Below are 18,336 nucleotides of genomic sequence, written 5' to 3'. Positions count from 1 at the left end.
AATGGCCATTTGATTATTCATTTTTATTGAGGTCGTTACGATTACAGTCGTGCTGTTTATCAGTGAGCTCTAAGTTAGTTTCATCAGTGATGACCCAGATTAATGGACACCCATTAGAACCAGTAGCAGCGTAGGCACACACCCCGTCTCACCTAATAATACCAGAAATAAGAGGCTTTCATCAAACAAAGGAACAAATTCTCTCTGTCCTTGATGCATATGCGAGAAAGTAGATATCGATTTTGTTTAGGTAATCAACTTACATCACAGAGTTTTTGCAGATTTAAACAGTTGACTTGCCAGCAGGGTACAGATTTAGGTTGTTAAGTAATAGCTTGGAGATGATCTGTCTACAGCAAACTGGTTGTCCAAACCCCTGAGAATACAGCATGTACTTCATGAAACAAAACAAAAAAAAAAAAAAAAAGAAATGAACACAGATAAACCAACAGGAAGTGGTTCACTAAAGGAAAAAAACAAAATATCTGAGGTACTTCAAATATGATTGGCTATGATTTGATTTATGCTCAACCTCTGGTCAACGAAACCTAAGTCAAATATCAATAATATGTTCAACATGTTTCTCAATACTTGTGATTAGCTTTGAAACAAATATAAGTTATATGGTTCCAGTAAAAGTTCTTCAAGTTTCAGGTTTCTATAATCAGTGTGCTGCAATAAAATCTTAATACTTCTTAAGCTTCTTCACATTTTGTCATGTTACGGCTGCAGTCGTCAATGGGATTATTGTGTAATGAAAGAAGAAAAATGCACAGTTTTCCATATTTATCAACAAAAATATTAGAAAAGTGTGACATGAGTTTCTATTTATCCTATGAATTTATGTTTCTACCATTACTTAGCAGAAATATGTGTTAAATTCAATGTTCTAGGAATTTGGGGAAATTTGAATAATTTGCATTTAATCCACAATAATCCAGTCCATAGATTTGACCTGATTTAATTTTCATTTGAACTGATTTGATTTTGATCTATTGTATCAAACTCCAATAAAACAGATTAAAGTTTGAGATTGCAACATGACAACATGTGAAAAAGTCACGATGACGACGTCTATTTTAAATCTGGAGAAGTTAAAGTGCTTCAAGTGTTGAAGAGTCTTAAACCAAAAGTCTGAGGTCGGTCTCCTCACTCTTTGGTTTTACGGCCGTTTGACCACAGCATTGTCGACCACTTTAGAGTTTGAAGGTAAATCCACGTCCACGTCTTCCATTGATCCAGGCTGGGACTCCACTGAGGTTCTGGTGAACTGGTGGAGCAGAGTCCCGTCCTCGTTTTTGCCTTCGGCTGCCTTCCCCTCCTCCTCCTCACTTTCTTGCTCAGGTCTAAACTCCTCTACTCCATTTTCCTGCCCATCTTCTCTGCTGCTTTTCGCTTCCTCTTCCCCCGATTCGTCAGCGCTGGCATCGCCGTGATGTTTACTGTCATCAGAGTCTTCAGCGTCCGCCTCTTCGCCCTCCGTCACGCATGCAGTGGGAATCGCACCTTGGCTCTGAGGGTCAAGAAAGATCAGAAAATCAATGATCAGTCATTGCAAACAACATTGATTTCATGACAAGAGATGAATTAAAGATGTTAGGCTCGTTTAGCTTTGATTTTAAATTGAAAATCTTCCAGTTTTTTGTGAGGCGGTTGCTGACTAACAGTTACAAGAGAGACTCAGAGTGCCTGCAAAACAAAACAGATTTGTTCAGGCTGCCTAATTGGATGCCGAGATTAGCTTTTCCCACAGGCTTAGCATGAGCTGTGAGGCTACAGTGGGTCAGATTTTAACCCACGGTTGTGTTCAGAGACTTAGCTCTGTTAAAATAGATTTTCATTCGGTAAGCGAGACCATGCAGATTTTCACAACTGTGCGTATAATGAACACCATCATAACGACTGTTGCGAATCTTAGATATGAGGATCTTGAAGGCCTGAGAGGCTGGGGTTTAGTCAAATCCCCGCTTCATCTCAGAAGATACAAAGCAAGGCTGTGTGCATTTATATTTCTATGATGTCACAAAGAAATACCTTTTAAAACAGCTTCAATTTGAAAATATGAGTTCTTTAACAAATGTTTTTGACTCAAAAATGTAAGATTAGAAACTAGCACTTCATTCAAAACTGCTAAAAAACAAATACAAAATCGGTTATCATTATGCCCTCAAAACAAAATATTATAACTCAATAAGACTACGACCATAAAAAAATGCAACAATAATTAATAAAATCTACTATAAATGGGTTATATCCTAAATAATAGGAATGTTTGGATGACTTTACATAACTTTGATTTAATTTATACAGCATTCAGGACTTGATGGATCAAAAATCAGGTAAAACATGTCTTATGATATGAAGCAGGGTAAAAAAATAAAACTAAAACTCCAGCATCATGTCCCAGGTTCATGAAAAACAAAATTCACAAATGATAAAAACATGGAACCATGGTGGTTATGAAATGGCCTAGTAAAAGTCCAAATTTGAATCTGTAATTTTGTAGCATGAGCTTCAACTTGGTGTTCACATCTGGGCAAATAGTTTTTCATACTTCTGCTCTAAATTAGACTTTAACTAAGAACATACTGACAATTTTCTCAGTCTATTACCTGCGGTGAAGCTCTCTCCTCCTCAGAATTCTCTCCTTCCTTCTCCTCACTCTCTTCCTGTTTTTCCTCTTCCTCTCCTGTGCCTTCATCTTCCTCCTCTGCAGATGCGCCGACGTTTCCCCGCATCATCTCCTCCGCCAGCGTTGGCTCTCCATCGGTCGCTGATGTGTCATCCTCTGATTCCGCCTCCTTGTCGCCTGTTGTTGCCTCCTTCACCGTCTCTCTATCGCTCTCTTCTTCCTCCTCTTCTCCTGCTCCTTCTTCCTCTCCTTCATCAGTGCAGTTGCTCGTTTCCCCCGCTTCACCCTCTTCTTCTTTGTTGCTCTCAGACTGACAAGTGCACAGTCCTTCATCCTCCTCCTCTGCATTTTCTGATGTCTCTTCTTGCTCATCTGTTCCCACCTCCTCATCTTCAGCACTATTTTCCTCTCTTTCCTGTTCTCTATCTCTGCTCTCCTCAACATTTTCCTGCTCATCCTCCTCATCCTCCTCTGGTATTGTCTCCTCTAGTACAACATCAGCTTTTATATCCTCTTTGGTTTCTTCTTCCTCTTCTTCTTCAACTGCCTCTAAATTCCTTCCTTCTTCATCTGTAGCCGCCTCTTCCTCCTCTGCAGGTTTCGGCACAGAAGAAGGAGGCAACGGGCTTTTCTTGAGCTGAAGGATCTTCAGGAGGTCGAATTCCATCATCACAGGAGCTTCGGCCGCCAGCGGGTTCATCTTGAATGGCCGGGCGGCCATTTTCTTGCGGACACAAGCTTCGCAGGGGCAGTACTCGTCGTCGCTTCGCTGGTCACTGAAATCAGCCGCCATGTCCTCTTCAGTGAGAGACTCTGCGGTTTTCACTGACTGGTTCTTCATCACCTGAAACAGAAATCAAACACTTTGAATTTTTACAAGGCTTTGAAGAAGTGTTATTGTCACATGAACTTTCTGCATCGAGGCCAAACAGTTCAATTTTGGGAACCTTCTGTTACGTGTTTTCTGGATGCCCTATGACTCAAATCAGGATGTCCTTTTCAGGTTTTTGTCTCTGAATGGGACAGAGAAATGGACTGCAGAAAAGTCAACATCCACGTTGGGTTGACTAACTGATGATTGAAATAATTGTCAACTAATTTATCGATCAATTAATTGTTGACTGGATAAACCCCTGTGGCATATTTACCTTGAGCATGCGGCGCCTCTTCTCCGTCATGGTAGAATCCCGAGACATGTTTGCGAGCTGCGGCGGCCGAGGTGACCTCCCCGCTTTCCCGGCTCGGCTTTGGATCTTCCTCATCTCCCGCTGGATGCTGCTCTGGATGCGCCGGCTCACCTCCTCCCTCAACTCGGAGATCATGGTGTCCAGGATGAGGCTGTCGTCCAGATCCCAGCGGACCTTAAACTCCTCCATGGCCTCAATGTAGTGGCACATGAACTGCTTTTCCAGCTTCTTCAGGAGGTGCAGAACCCAAACTGGATCGGGGTCTTGGGATAGACGTTTGGATAAGGGTGGCCGAGGAGCAGAAGGAGGAGTCCCTGAGCTGGAGTCCTCCTGCGTGTCTCTTTCGTTGTCTGTGGGGGACTTGGAGCTGTCGTTGGGAAAGCTCTTTTCCGATAATGAAGGGTTTTCAGTTGCTTTTGAGCTGTCAAGAGGAAGAATACTTTGCTCTTCACTCTTCATCACTTCCTCAGCTGTGTCTGTTTTATCTGTTTCCTCAACTTCTGTCTCCACTTCGACTTGTCCAGCTGCTGCATTTTCATCTTCCTCTTCAACAACCTTCTCCGCCGCTTCTTCCTCCTGCAGAGATTCGGTTTCTTTCCTGGGTGCTTCGTCTTCTCCTTGGTTCCCATTGCTTTTCTCTCCACCCGATCCGCCCGAGCCACTGCTCATACCCACTCCAGATGAGGACCTCGGTGGAGTCACCTGGTCTGTGCCGCCGTCTTTAGTGTCCTTGACGTTGATGTTGTGTGGTTCAGTGAGCCACAGGGACTGAAGAATGGCCATAATCTCGTCGTACTGCTGCTTGCGGTCCTTCTGTTCATGACTGCTGACTGCAGGCTCAATGAGCTGCAGCTGGGCCAAGCAGTCCAAAAGCCCCCTGGCCGATGTGCTCAGTCTGCGGCCATAAACTGGAGACACCTACACAGGATGGTAAACGGGCACATACTGAAATTATGAGCACGTTACTTAAATGAGAGTGAGTAAAAGCTATTTTGACACTTAAACATTTCAGATCAGCCAACAAATTCTAATAACAGAGAAAGACGTTTGAGGAAAAGCATTTTCTAAGTGATGATTTTATTAATAAACCACCTATAGAACCAAGAAATGACCTAAATATAACCTGTCTGATTATATGAGGAAGGTCAGAGGTTCTGTCTTACCTCAGGCATGCTCCGACATCGACCCAGAGATGAGCTCAAGAGGACTTTCATCACGGCGGCAGATGAATGCCAGTTCCTGGAACGAGAAGAAATCTCCGCTGTGTCACCCAAAGTCGGACCGACTCCATCACCTTTGACCTCATCCTTTTTTTCTTCCTCTTGTGGCTCTATTTTCTCCTCCAGTTCCACCTTCTTGTCCTCCGGACTCATCTCCCCTGTTCCTACCTCTTCTGTTGGTGTCTCCTCCGTTTTCTTTGCCCCCTCCTCAGTTTCTTCATCATTTAACTCATTATCGAGTGTGAGCATGCTAGTATTAGCAGGAATGCTCCGCAGCCAGTCGCTAACAACTTCATTGGGAGATGCATTGGGCAAACAGTCAGGTGTCACTTCTACCACGTCTTCCCGATCCTTTCGACTTCTGCTTCTTTGAGATCTCCCACTCTTCTCACTGTGGGCTTTGTCACTGGTTTTACTGGCTTTTGATTGGCAGTCCTGCTGGCGAGCAGCAGCCAAAGTTTCCTTCAGTAGGTCGGCAGCAGACAGAGAGTGAGACAGAGTGCTTCCGCTACCTGGTTTGACTTTACTGGCTGGCCTGGGGCTGTGTAAGGAACAAGGACTTGTTGATTTGGGGGGGGTTTCTTTTTGCCTGGAACTGGAAAGTTTGGTACTTCCACACTCATGTTCATTGTGGGATTTGTCATTTCCAGATTTGACCGACCCCAAAGCCATATTCTTCTCCTCTGAAGTTCTTTGTGTCTCTGACTGCACCGAAGCTGTTGACTCAGGCCTTGGACCACATGGACTTTGGAAGTGGACACTTGTTTTGTCTTCTTCTCCTTTGGTCTTACTTCCTGGTCTGCTGGTTTTCTGGTTTCCGGTACTTGTAGGAACATTGGAAGTCGTTTCAGAAGGGGATTTCCCACAAACTTGTGTGCCTGACATTACAGAGGAGCTCCTGCTCTTTGGGGTGTCCATTTTGCATGCATCTGTTGTTGCAGCAGATTTCACACTTTCTGCTTTGTCTATGCTTGTGGGGTTAGGACTGCTGCTTTTCCCCTTAGACTGAGCTGCTGATTTGACACTACAGTTAGAACAGGATTTTTGAGACCTGCTGCTTTGGACTGTCGTTGCACTGGCTGGTCTTTCATTCGGTTGTTCCCCACCCTCTTCATCACCCTTTTCACCTTCTCTGGGTGTTTCAATAATTGGAATATCAACCACTGGAGGATTGTGGAGAGAAGGGCTTTTCGTCTCGCCATTGCAAAAAGACACACTAGATTTGGCACAGTCTGATTCAGCTGTTTCCTGATCCTCTGGCAACCCTAAAGATATCGAACCTGATGAGTTACGACTCAAAGGTTGATCAGTGCATCCCGATTCTTTCCTTTGTCTTTTTGAGGAGCAAGACTGTGCTCCCTCACTTTTTCTGTCTTCTTCTTTATTTTCCTTTTCAACAGGTGAAGCTGTTTCACAACGACACCTGGATCTGCTTACTTTGCTAGAGGTTTTGGAGTGAACAGACAACGAACTGGGCCCTCTTTGCTCACCAGTACCGGAATTTGGTGACAACTTTTGCACAGGGGATTGAGAAGCTCTGGAGGAGGGGGAATGTGAGCGGGATGAAGGTTTTCTTTTTGGTGAGAGCGTTTGGCCATCAGGGTCTATAGTATATGTGCCTTTTATTGCAGCATCATCCTTGTTGTTACCAGTTTGTGAGGTTTCAATACAAGCAACATCAGAATCAGGTTCTCCTTTTGTCTCATCAGCTCCTTCTGGTGTTTTGATGGTGACAGCATTTGTAGCTGAGCGATTTTTACTAGAAACGTCAGATTTGACTGAAGATTTTGATTTTACAGACATGGCGCTCTCCAAAGCCTCACGATCTTCAATGTCAGTCTCCTCCTTCTTTGTCTCAGTCAAAGTAACATTGGGGTCATTCTGAGATTCTCTTGGTTGGTTTGACCTCTTTGACTGAGAGGTCTTAGCAGAGGTGTGTGATCTTTGTGAATTAGCACTCGGGGATCTGTTTTCAATTGTATTGTTTGATTTAGCAGAATAATCTGATTTACAAGACCTAGCACTGGTTGACCTGTTGTTATTTTCTAAATTATCTTCTATTATGCTTTCTGGCCTGGACTGCATTTCTTCTGCATTGTTTCCCACTCCTAAGGCTGGAGATGGTGCTTCGCCATTATCATTACACTTGCAGGATTTTATGGAATGAACAGATAGTCTTCCAGACATTTGACTGGTTGTGATTTCTTCTGCGTCCTCCCCAGTTTCTGACCTGGGGGAAGTGGATTTTTCCAAAGTTTTAGTGGACCTATGGGATCTGTTAGACTTGGCAGACAGTTTTGATGTTGCTGACAGTGCACTTGCTGATCTTTCCTCCACTCCTGATTCTTCCCGCTCTTCTGTTGCATCATTCAGTACATCTTCCTCCTTGTTTTCTGGAGTTAGAGCTTTTGCACACTGCTTACAAGATCTTGCTGAAGCCTTGGATTTATCTGATTTATTTGACCGGACACTTTCAGCCTTTCCAGACTTGTTAGATGCATTTGACTTCATAGAGAGGCCACTCTGAGCTCTTTTGTCTGTGTGGCCTTCTTCTGCAACTGTGTTGTTTGACGGGGACACCTCTCTAGCAACTGACAAGCAACCAGATTTATGGGACTTGACTGAGGCACTGGACTTCTTTGACATGGAACTGGTTGTTCGTTCTGCTGTGTTCTCTCCCTCTTTTTCTAAATTTGACTTTGTAAGTAGAGCTTCAGTTGTGCTCTTGGACTGAGCTGACATTGCGCTGTTTGCACGTTTGCAGCCTCCACAGTTTGAGCAAACATTGGATGTCCATGATTTTCGAGAACCTGCTGAAAGTCCTGTGTTATGGGATAAGCCACTAAGACCCCTGTTAATTTCTTCATTGTCAATTGCAGCTGCTGCTTCTTCTTCTGATGTTTGGTTCTTGGGTTCCTGGGACATCGAGCTGGGGACTCGATCCATCTCCTCTGGTTCAGCTGTTGAGTGAGTGTTAGTTGCTCCACAGTGACAGGACGAAGCTGAAGACAAAGCCCTACTTCCTGCATTTTCTTCCTGCTCCTGGCGTTTGAGCGACTGGGCTGAACAGGTGGAGATGTTGCTTGACGGTCCTTCACCCAAGTGATTTGCTGGAGTAGGAGTGCAGGACGGTTCATTTCTGTGGGAGCACTGGGAAGCACTGGGTGGCAGATCATCCTCCTCATCATCCTGGTCTTCTTTCAGAGACTGTAAAATATGCGAAGAGCTGCTGACTGCAGACAGTGGTCGGATTTCATCTTCCCCCATCATCACCTCGCCCTCCACTGACTTTTCGCTGGGTGGTCGAATGTTGGCATCTATGGCAACCACCTCTGTCTGACTGCAGCATCGGCTAACTTTGCAGAACTCAACTTGAGTTTCCCCGTCTTGGGCCACTTCTACTCTTTCCTCCACCTGCTCTGTAAGACACATCTCTTTCTGGACCAACTGGCTCCGTTCTGAGCCGGAGCCACCTGGAGACCCGGAGACCCGCGCTCGGCACCGAATCACTCTTCTGGAATTGCATGAAGAGGACGAGCTTGACGAGTGTGTGTGTCTCACCATAGCGTGACTTGATGAAAGAACGGGTGGGGCAGGAGGATGTTTGTGCGTGGGGTTTTCCCACAAATCAAACGGCCGTTCATGTCTCTGATAACAACATTGGCATTGGTTCTCCACCAGCACACGCTGCAGAGGCTGACTGGAATAATCCACACCCTCATAGGATGTTGAATCAGGGTCAGAACAGCTTTCTGATGTGCCTTGCTGGAGGTAATGTGGTTGAGCTTGGCTCAGGGGGCAAAAGTCATTGGTGAGAGAGGGCGATTTTTTAATTTGTGTGGACCACTGAACGGTCTCCTCATTTTGGAGGCGAAAACGTACCCTCATCTCTACTGACAGGCTGCCGTCTTTATTAACAAAAACACGCTTTTCAATGTCATCATTCGTTATAGCTGGTCTTGCTTGGGAAAAGACGCCGTACGACTTTTCAGACGACAAAGAGAAGCGAGCAGACCGATTTGAAGAATCGGATCGAGGGTGGATGATGCTCTTCTTAGTCTCCAGACCAAAGTTTACTGAAAAGAAAAAAAATGAGCTTGTGAGATGGATATGAAAAGTCTGCACACCAGTGTTCTCTGACCTGTAAATGGAGGCAAGATGCTTCCAAATTAATCCTTGGCAAATGTTAAAAATCTTCAATTTTATTTTTCCAAAACAACTTACCATTTTTCTTGCTTTCATTTCCTTCATCATATTCACTGGCTCTGGACTGAGCTCCATGAGGTGGGGACCTTATGCCTTGTGCCGCAGGAGATCTGGCACCGTTACCAGGAATCCTTGGACCGAGACCTGGAGACTTGCTCCCCAGTCCAGGCAGCTTTTCCTCTGAAGTCTTCCTAATGAAGTTTATGAGCATAGGGCTGAAGGCTTCCCGGCCAACACACACCAGAACACCAGGACAAGTCAACAGGCTTTGCACGCTGTCAATCTAGGAGCAAAAATACAGAAAGAGCTTTATCTCATAAGTTTTTATCTCATTTGTAAGTAAAAAATGATGAGTTAAAATTCTCTCTCACCCTGCGTCCTTCTGCAGTGTACAGCTTGCGAACATGAAACTGCATGACCTCGGACACTTCGTCTAGGAAAGCTCTTAGACTCCTGGTAGACCTCCTGCTCAGCACAATGCTCCGCCTCATCCCCGGCTCGCTGTTCTTCACCAGCAGAATCCGCCTCTGCCTGTGAGGCAAATTCAAATGGCCGGGCGGAGTCCCAGTGGACGCTTCGGGGCGTTGAGGCCTCCGGCTGTGATGGTACCAAATGCCTTGGCGTTTGCCGGCCAGGTCCATGTCAATGGGCTTAGCCTGGCGTCGGTCAGAGCAGAGGTAGCAGCCACCATCCTGGAGCTGCTCCAGGTGTTTGATGGTGTGTATACCTCGGGGAGTGGTCACAGTCCGCACTCCAAACGGGAGGGGGACCTATACATTGGTAAATATAAGCAACAGATCACAAATGAATAAATAATGCTAACGTTTCTGCTTAGGGAAAGACTTAAAAGTGTATCTGAAGAGTCAGCTTCAAAAGAGATCCCTGCATCAAACCCATCCCACTAACCTTTTGGGAAAGGTCATCCAGCAGGGCATCAAAGCACTTGAAGCTGCGCTTGTGGATGGCCATCCGGACGCCCCCAAACTGGCTGTCGCCGCTTTTGTAAAAAGTTATCCGCTTGGCTGGGGCGGCTGTGGTCACATGGGCGTGGCGTGAACTGGAAGTAGGGGGTGCAGGGAGAGGCGAGGCATGTTTAGACGGGGGATGGGGATCCCACAACCCTGTCTGGACCGACTGCATGGCCTGATGTCTGATGTATCTGCAGAACATAATCAAAAAACGCAGCACTGACCAAAAGACACTGGCAAATCAACCATAATGACAGAACGGCTGTCTTCCCTTCTCATACTTTCTAATTATTCTCACAAGGTCACAAGACTTAATCAGGATATAAACCTGAGGAGTCAGAACATCCACTAATAGGAGAACTTGACACAACCTGGTGTCACATGTGTGGATTTACTCACAGCAAAGCTATTTATACCCACCGAAAGGCTTTTTTCGGCCAACACCAATTTCAGGTTTACTCTGAGGCCTGACGTTCCCAAATAATTTTAAATAAAACAAAAATTGAAGGAATGGCAAGATTATGCATCTAGATTAAACTTTACCTGATTTTATCAAGCTAAAAGTAGCGCGTCAAAGTGGATATGCATAGTTGCTGCGGTAACTGATAGAAACTAAGGTACATTTTAACTGTTTATGCATTTAATGCAGACAGACAGAAATAAAATGGAGAAATATTCAGATTTCTTAGAATGATTGACTGAAGCATCTTGCAATAACTTTTATTATCCAACTAATATTCTTTCAGGATTATGTTTAGCTGTCAAAACGGTGTTCATGTGAATGTGCTCTTATCCTGCAATCAATGTGACACTGTCTTTTGCACTGATTTTTATACTTTTTAAGGTAAAATATTCTCTTTATAACTTCCTTTATTTTGGCAATTTTAGTCTTATAATTTAAATTAACTCTTCAATGAAACTAAAAGGATAATAATATTTAAACTTAATTGTAAAATCAATTAATCTGGTTTGTTTTAAGGTGATGGGATTGTAACTGTCTTGAGCAATTGAGACATTTCACACCTTAAACTATTTTTCTCTGCTGTGTGGCATGGAGCTACATATTAAAATTTCAGTTTCATTTCACTTTTTACATTCAGTACAAACTTTACAGACAACTAGCCTGAATAATGTTTAATAAGCAGTGTTTAGAGGTGAATGTAATCAGCAGGCTAAGCAGGATTTTCAGCCCAATAGGGCCGGGGTTCAGAGCCAAATCACTGCTCTGAGCTCCAGACAAGCCCAACGTGACACCATGCTTCTTAATCCTCTAGCTAATTTAGCAACCATAAAGTCTGCTGCTTCCTTTCCCTTTGAGGAGACAGCACTGCTGAACATTTAACTGTGTTTTAATAATGAAATTACAGCTAAGAGTTATTAGATTTTAACTTAAAACCCAAAACTTTTTTCTGTTACTTATTTCTGCTGCCATCATAAAAAGATGACGAAAACAGCAGCTGCAATAAAATGTTATTTGTCTTAAAATTATACCTTTTTGAGTGAAAATATGAAAATAAATCACCACAGTAAAAAAACAAAACAAAAAAAAGCATCATAATTGACCTGAACTGAGGTCCAGGATTAAAAACGTCCCAACAGGTGGAAGGAGTTTGTGAACAGGAACAGGCTATTCAGGTTTAGCCAATTAGCTCATGCTGGGTTCTCATTGGTTTACAGTTTAAAGATTCAAGAGAGTGACCTGTAAGTTTATAGGAAGGCAAAATATATACATTATCAGTATTTAATATGTTTATAAAACTTGTCTCCCAAAGTAATTGACAAATCTTTTAACCGTCTTCGTGAAAAAACCTTACGGAACCAAACAACCTTTGACTTAATGGTAATTAATTTTGCACTAAGAAGAAAAAGATTTTATGCTCTTGAAATAACATCAGTAAAATAACTGATGAATGCTTAATAATAATAATTAAACATTTAAGATGTAACTTTTTTAGTTATTTTTACTCCAAACATTCAGGTTAGCTTAATTTAAAACATCCTGTGACCAATTATATATAAATAACATACTCACACATTCAGGAAACATGATCCAAAGAGGTGTGGAAAAGCTGAACTGAAAGTTACGGAGACTGACTAGTCAAGTCAAGACCAATGCTGGTACCACTGAAGTGATTTTAAAAAATATATTATTATTATTTTTTAAAAGACAAGGTCAAGTTGTGTAGTTTTCCCTGCAGCTCAAATTGAAAACCAAGACGGAATCTGCAGGAAGGCTGGAGGTAAAATGGCAGCTGGTAATTGGTCAGGAGGATGTGGGAGGGGGATGAATGGATGGACAGGGAGGGAAGCTAAGGATAAGAGAGGAGGAGCAATGCTAAGGATAGAAAGAAAATCCTCCCTAATAATCTCTGTGTGTTGGAGTGGAGATGCATGTAGAAGAAGAAAGATGTTGTTTGCACAAAGAGGCAACAAGCTGCAATTCTGAAAGCACATAAAATAAAACCTTTCTATTCAAGGAAATAAAAACATACATTTGATTTGCATTAGTAAAATTGCAGTTATTTGAAGCAGAAAAATGCTTAATGATGATAATCACTACAGGAAGTGAGAAGTACAAAATTGATTTAATTGACTTCACAATACTATTTTTGAAGTTTCTAGTTTTGGAAGTTTTGTACCTGGCAAATAAATAAGCAGTGCTGAGCCTGATGGGGGCGCAAATAAAGCCTGGTGGCCCGCCAGGCTTATAATACACTGGACGAGACCCTGAAAGCAGAAAGGAATGAAATGGCACTAAATGGAGAAGGGACACAGATCCTCCAAAGTCAGGTAAAAATGCAAAGACAAACACAACTTCTGATGTTCCCCAAGGTTATTTGGTTGCAACTGTGAAAATAATTATCTTTTTTTCCCCATTTTTGCTCTTTAAACTCCTTGAGGTATTGTGTTGGTTACAGAGCTGGAGCTCTTGTGGCATTTATAATGAAATCAAATGTTTTTTTTTTTGCATTCTTTTCCTAGTGAAAACAAAGTAGAAATGTCATTTATTTTCACCGCTTTCATTAATCCGTGAAATAAGATGATGGGTTTTGTTGCATAATTCAGCCTTCTGTAGCTACTTTTTTTTTTTTTAACTAATCAGTGTCTGCTTCACAGGTCTAATGAGAGACAGAGGCAGAGCAGGTGGGCCTCAGAGACCTCAAGGTAGACAGGAAGTCAGGGTTGAGTAGCGCCTGAAATGACAGCATCTCTAAGAAAGTGTTGATGCTTTTCAAAGTATTCCAGGTGGATAAATCAGGGGATCTAATACTGCTACAGTGGTTTGCACACAGGTATTTATATACAAGCTGCAAAACATCTTAAATGGTCACTTTAGGAGGTTTTAAAGTGCTAATCAGTTGAGTCAGTCGGACAAGAGTAAAGCAGAGGAGAGATTATATGATGTGTGGCCTAGTTTTGCAGGTTCACTCTCTCTGTTCACTTATCCAATAAGACTCACTACGACCCCACAACTGGATTTCAAACGGTAAATACATTAAACAATAACAATTAGATAATTAGATTCTCTCCAAACAAGAAGCTGGTTTCAAAGTAACAAGTGATAAGAATAAATAAATAAATAAATCTCACCAGAATAGTTTTATGACAGTCGAGAAGACTGGAGACGAAAATCCCAGTTCCTACCACAATAAACTCAAAATGCAAACTATTTTGAACCGAGGCGCGATGCGCTCCTGCAGCCGGAGAAGCGGCTCCGCTCTCAGCTTCCCCTGCAGAGGCGTATGTTCAAAGCGCACAACTAACCGGAAGCAGAGCGAGTCAGACTTTCATAATAAAGTGAGACTTTACCTAGAGGTGGTAAATTGTACCCATAATGTTTGTCAAATCATGTACAACAATAAATGTGAAACAAATCTAAGTTATCCCTAACACAAGTCCATATTTATACTTATTGGACATTATTGGAGGAAAAAGAAGAATTTGTTACAACGGGACCAAATCGGGCAAAATAAAGGTTTGATTTTGAAAGCAATGATTAGAAATAGTTTCCTTTCTGTCAGCTTGACAGAAAATTGCTTTATTTGTGAGCGAGCAGGAGGATAGAGAGGAGGGGGTCCCTGCTAAATAGGATTAGAGGCGTCTGGGCCATCTGTGTGGGGCTGGATAAATAGAGTTATCACTTTATTTTACTGAACTTTATCTCCTCTTTCAATTCAACACGTTTTCCCCTTTATGTAAATCCAGAATCATTTTAAAAATCCGTAAACAACATGCGCTGTTTACCCAGAAGAACGCCACTGGATGGGTTTTAGGTTGACGAGTGACGACTTGCTCACGTCATCACGTCAACAGCGTAACTTCCGCGTTCGTCTCCCATGGCAACCGAGTGACCTCGAACCTGTCGGGATGGATTCCCTTACAGAGACGGAGATGGCAAAGATAGCGAGGCTTCCGGTAGGAAACCAGCCGGGCCTTTCATTTTACTGCTTGGTTCTAATGCTGCGTTCAGGTGTGCAGGAATATCAGCAGAAAGTCATAAATACAGGAGCCAGACAGGAACGTGAAGGCCACTTGCATGTTTTGAAGGAACATTTTTTAATAATTTGGCTGATAATTTAGCTTCAATATGATGCACAGAGTCTAGAAACTCAAAAAGTAAACTTTTGCATATTTTATCACAATAAAACCACAGCATTGAGAGTATTTTCATATGATTTGTGTGATTAACAGAAAGTAGTTAATGATGGTAAAACATTTTTTATTTTTATTTAACTAATCTATGTAGGTTTTGATAACTTATGCATGTCATCTGTTTCCAGAGGAGTGATGGCATCCAAAGACTCAGCCGCCACTTCAACTGGTTCGAGTTTACCAACGAAAAGCTTCCTTTACATCAAGAGTTTGTATATGATGTCGCCATGTTCACTGCAGGGATTGGCTTCTCCTGGGCCAACGTGATCCTCTCAGCCAGGCTTGCCAAGGTCATCTTCCTGCAGTTGCATGGTAAAAACAAGTCTGTTTTCTTTATTAGGGAAATCCACATTACGCTCTCTGTGCTGCACAAATTGCATTGTTGTTGTTGATAGGCAAACAGAGATGCTCTCTTCCACCTGTGCATTCAAATTAAAGTGAGTCAGTTAATGATTCGCTCTCAGTGTCGCTTACACAAGCAACCTTTTAATAGCATGATTTAAAAAAAAAAGCCTTTCAGGCTGGTGTAGCTGCAGAGATGTGTATATATTCAAAAAAATAATTTCCAAGAGTTGCGTTTTGGTTTATGAAACCTCCTCTATCTCTCTGTTACCTTTTATTCTTCTCCTATCCATCCAGAATTCGACCTAAACAACTTCTGGCCTCTGCTCCGAGATGTTCTGTGTGAGCATTTTCCATACTTGACGTCCTTACACCAGCATGACTTCACCCAGTTCCTGATAGACACCTGCGTCTGCAGAAGGAGGCTGTTCCAGGCGGTGGTCGGTTTAACGGCTGAGGAGCTGTTTGTTCGGAAACAGCTGGAGGTGCAGCTGCCGCCCATCCCCTGCCCTTTAGCACAGGTAGGAAGAGTAGCATGTTGGACGCTAAATATGGGGAGTCAATTTTCACACTTGTTGCTACACGTTGTTACCCAACAGAGGGACCTTTACTGCGGAGCTTGAATATTCCCATTTTGATACTTTGATCAAATCTTTTTAAAATGTTTGCATTCTTAATTTTACAGTTGGTATTTAAGTGTTAATCTTCCAATATTTCAATAACACATTTCTCAAATTTCCTTTCAACTTTAAACATTTTTTAACTCAAACATAAAGCGAGCCGCTGGGTGAACGACTGCCCTACCACCCAGACAACGGGCTTAACAAGTTCTCTGGAGGAAACTGAATCTTGATATAATTTTTAATTTTATTTTTAATAGTTAGAATAGAATATAGTCTTCATAAAGCTTGAAAGCTCTTTTACATTTTGCATTTTCTCATAAATGTCAGCAGATTTTTTTCTGATTTCATGAAGTCAAAGTAAATGTGGAAATCTAATAAAAATGTGGCATGACTTTACAACTACACAAATTAACATGAACACACCCTGCTGATAGTGGCGCATGATGATGGCAGCATCATGCTGTGGGGACAGGAAGAAACGGCAAAGATGTTGAAATGGGTGAAGCAAAATAATTTACACAACACTTTTCAGGTTCTGGTTCTTGTTGCTTTTATCACTTTAAATTAGTTAAATATAAACCTTTTCAGACACGCTGTGATCATTCTACAGGGCACTGATCTTGAGATGTGGGAGGCGCAGTCTGAGCTGCGAGCAAAACTCGAGTCCTCCCTGAAGCAATTGGAGGAAAAACTCAAATGTGTCCAGGCCGAGCCACGGGTCACTCTGGAGGACTTTGACGTCCCATCAGACGGGGAACTGGACAAAGAGGTATTATTTTACTTTAAAGAATTTAAATCCAGTGAAAACTGTGTTTTATAAGTGCTGCTTTACTTCTGCTCCTCTGTAGAGTGCTGTGGGTTTGGTTCGATCTGCAGTCAAAGCCACAGGAGGCCAAGTGCTGGCAAGTCTGAGTCAAGAGACGTCCCTCCGCAAGGAGATCTTTCAGATCAAAATGCAGCAGGAGGCTTTGATCACCGCTGGACGCCCGAAAATACCATCTCCTGTCTTGAAATCACCAAAGGCAAAGGGAGAAAAAGAAAAAACAAAAACAAAAGCAGGAAAGAAGAAATAACTGAAAACAAGAAAGCTGATTGAATTAAAAGAGAAATGAATCCAAAGCAAGCAGTTATTGTTAACTGTTCTAATTTTGGTGAAATCTTGTAATTCTGTGTCTTTTTAGCTCTTACGATCTCTGTATTTTTATTTTATGCGGATGCTTTTCTCAAGGAAGTAGCACAACACATGAAAGTTCAGCAATGTATGCTCGAATAATATTTAGTTAACTGGTTAGAGGTGTTTCATCACTATAACTACAATTATAAGCTGCATTTGTATGCATATATTTTCTAAAGATTTATATTGTAATCATAAATTCCAACAATACATTGTACTATTTTCAAATTTATCATTATCACTATACAATTTATTTCATGACCATGAAGAACAACCCAATGGATCTTCATCTCTGGTGGTGGCAGCATCATGCTGTGGGCTGGTTTGCCACCAAAAAGATTGTGTCATTTTCATAATTGCTTATTATGGACTATTTTTTGGATCAGGCTAAATATTTTCATCACAATATTGGACAAGAAAATAAGTTTTATTTTCTAGGAGGTACTACAGTTTTCATGCACATGATGAATATTTTCTATTTACCCAATACAAATGTTATACTGGAAGAAGAATTTGTAAAGAAGGAGTTGAATATGAATTGTGAATACAGAACTTTATTTGGCGTCTTAAACGCCAGTTTTGTTTGTCGTGCGCATTTAACACCGACCTGCCAACTAGTGGAAGAAGTATGTATATAATTTAGTTATTTTAAGTTTTGAAGATAAGTAAGGAAAATGAATTTATGGATTCCATCTTGGTCCAGTTGATGGCGGTAAACCACGAAGTTTTTATTGAAGCAGAAGAAGAACTAGTGCAAGAAAATGCGACAAGACGTCGAAGAATGAGAAGAGAAAAATAAATGCGGACACAAACAGGTGAGACTTTATTTTAATTACCGATCAATACAATAAAGAGGTTTTTAACCCATTTTCACTCGCAAACTCTGGAAAACTGTAGAAATGACCCTGGACCTTAAAAAACCCACGAATTAGTAAATGAACCTCACCTGCGTATAAATTGATTCCCAGTACAAATGCAGCTATTTTAGAGGTTTGTTAATCACAATGAAGAGGAACACAAATTATTGAGCAGTTTAAAGCGGATGTGTTAATTCTGCAAGCTTTGATCGTCCAATGTAGATCAAAATGAGCTTTTGGGAACCACTGTAACTATTGGATCCACATTGCGTCCATAGGAATAAATTAACTGTCTGTCAAGTCTAGAAGAGTGACAAGTGTAATTAAGTTGAGACATGTCTGCGTAAAATGATCAAAATGAACGGAACAAATTTCTGTGTGTAATTTAGATGGAGCCCGGTGTCACTTATAACCTCGCCCCGTTTAATTATGTTGCAGTGATTTATTCTCTGATGCAGGCCAGGAGATTAATCT

General features: G+C 41.9%; 2 protein-coding genes across 5 annotated transcripts; one reads left to right on the top strand and one right to left on the bottom strand.

Moving 5' to 3' along the window:
• Positions 1–2: 2 nt before the first annotated feature.
• rp1l1a (rp1 like 1a) lies at positions 3–13,911 on the bottom strand. 4 transcript variants are annotated; one of them, XM_055059706.1, is made up of 8 exons: positions 13,805–13,911; positions 10,152–10,404; positions 9,617–10,015; positions 9,264–9,528; positions 4,983–9,115; positions 3,781–4,737; positions 2,613–3,476; positions 3–1,513 (listed from the first exon to the last, which is right to left on the bottom strand). In XM_055059706.1, the coding sequence occupies exons 2-8, from the start codon at positions 10,383–10,385 to the stop codon at positions 1,163–1,165; spliced, it is 7,203 nt and encodes a 2,400-aa protein (XP_054915681.1). In that variant the 5' UTR covers positions 10,386–10,404; positions 13,805–13,911; the 3' UTR covers positions 3–1,162. The 4 variants fall into 4 exon arrangements, with proteins under 4 accessions (XP_054915681.1, XP_054915682.1, XP_054915680.1 ...); XM_055059707.1 differs by lacking the exon at positions 13,805–13,911 and adding an exon at positions 12,853–12,872; XM_055059705.1 differs by lacking the exon at positions 13,805–13,911 and adding an exon at positions 12,246–12,409.
• Positions 12,470–17,237, top strand: cunh8orf74 (chromosome unknown C8orf74 homolog). Its single transcript, XM_055059715.1, has 5 exons — positions 12,470–14,629; positions 14,995–15,178; positions 15,506–15,729; positions 16,442–16,600; positions 16,680–17,237. Exons 1-5 carry the CDS (start codon positions 14,477–14,479, stop codon positions 16,902–16,904), a joined length of 945 nt encoding a protein of 314 aa, XP_054915690.1. The 5' UTR covers positions 12,470–14,476; the 3' UTR covers positions 16,905–17,237.
• The last annotated feature ends 1,099 nt before the right edge of the window (positions 17,238–18,336 follow it).

Source organism: Poeciliopsis prolifica, unplaced genomic scaffold, assembly GCF_027474105.1.
Source record: "Poeciliopsis prolifica strain line A6 unplaced genomic scaffold, Auburn_PproV2 SCAFFOLD055, whole genome shotgun sequence".
Classification (NCBI taxonomy): Eukaryota; Metazoa; Chordata; class Actinopteri; order Cyprinodontiformes; family Poeciliidae; genus Poeciliopsis; species Poeciliopsis prolifica.
The sequence above is the reverse complement of the archived record's forward strand: the minus strand, read 5'-3'. Positions and strand labels throughout refer to the sequence as shown.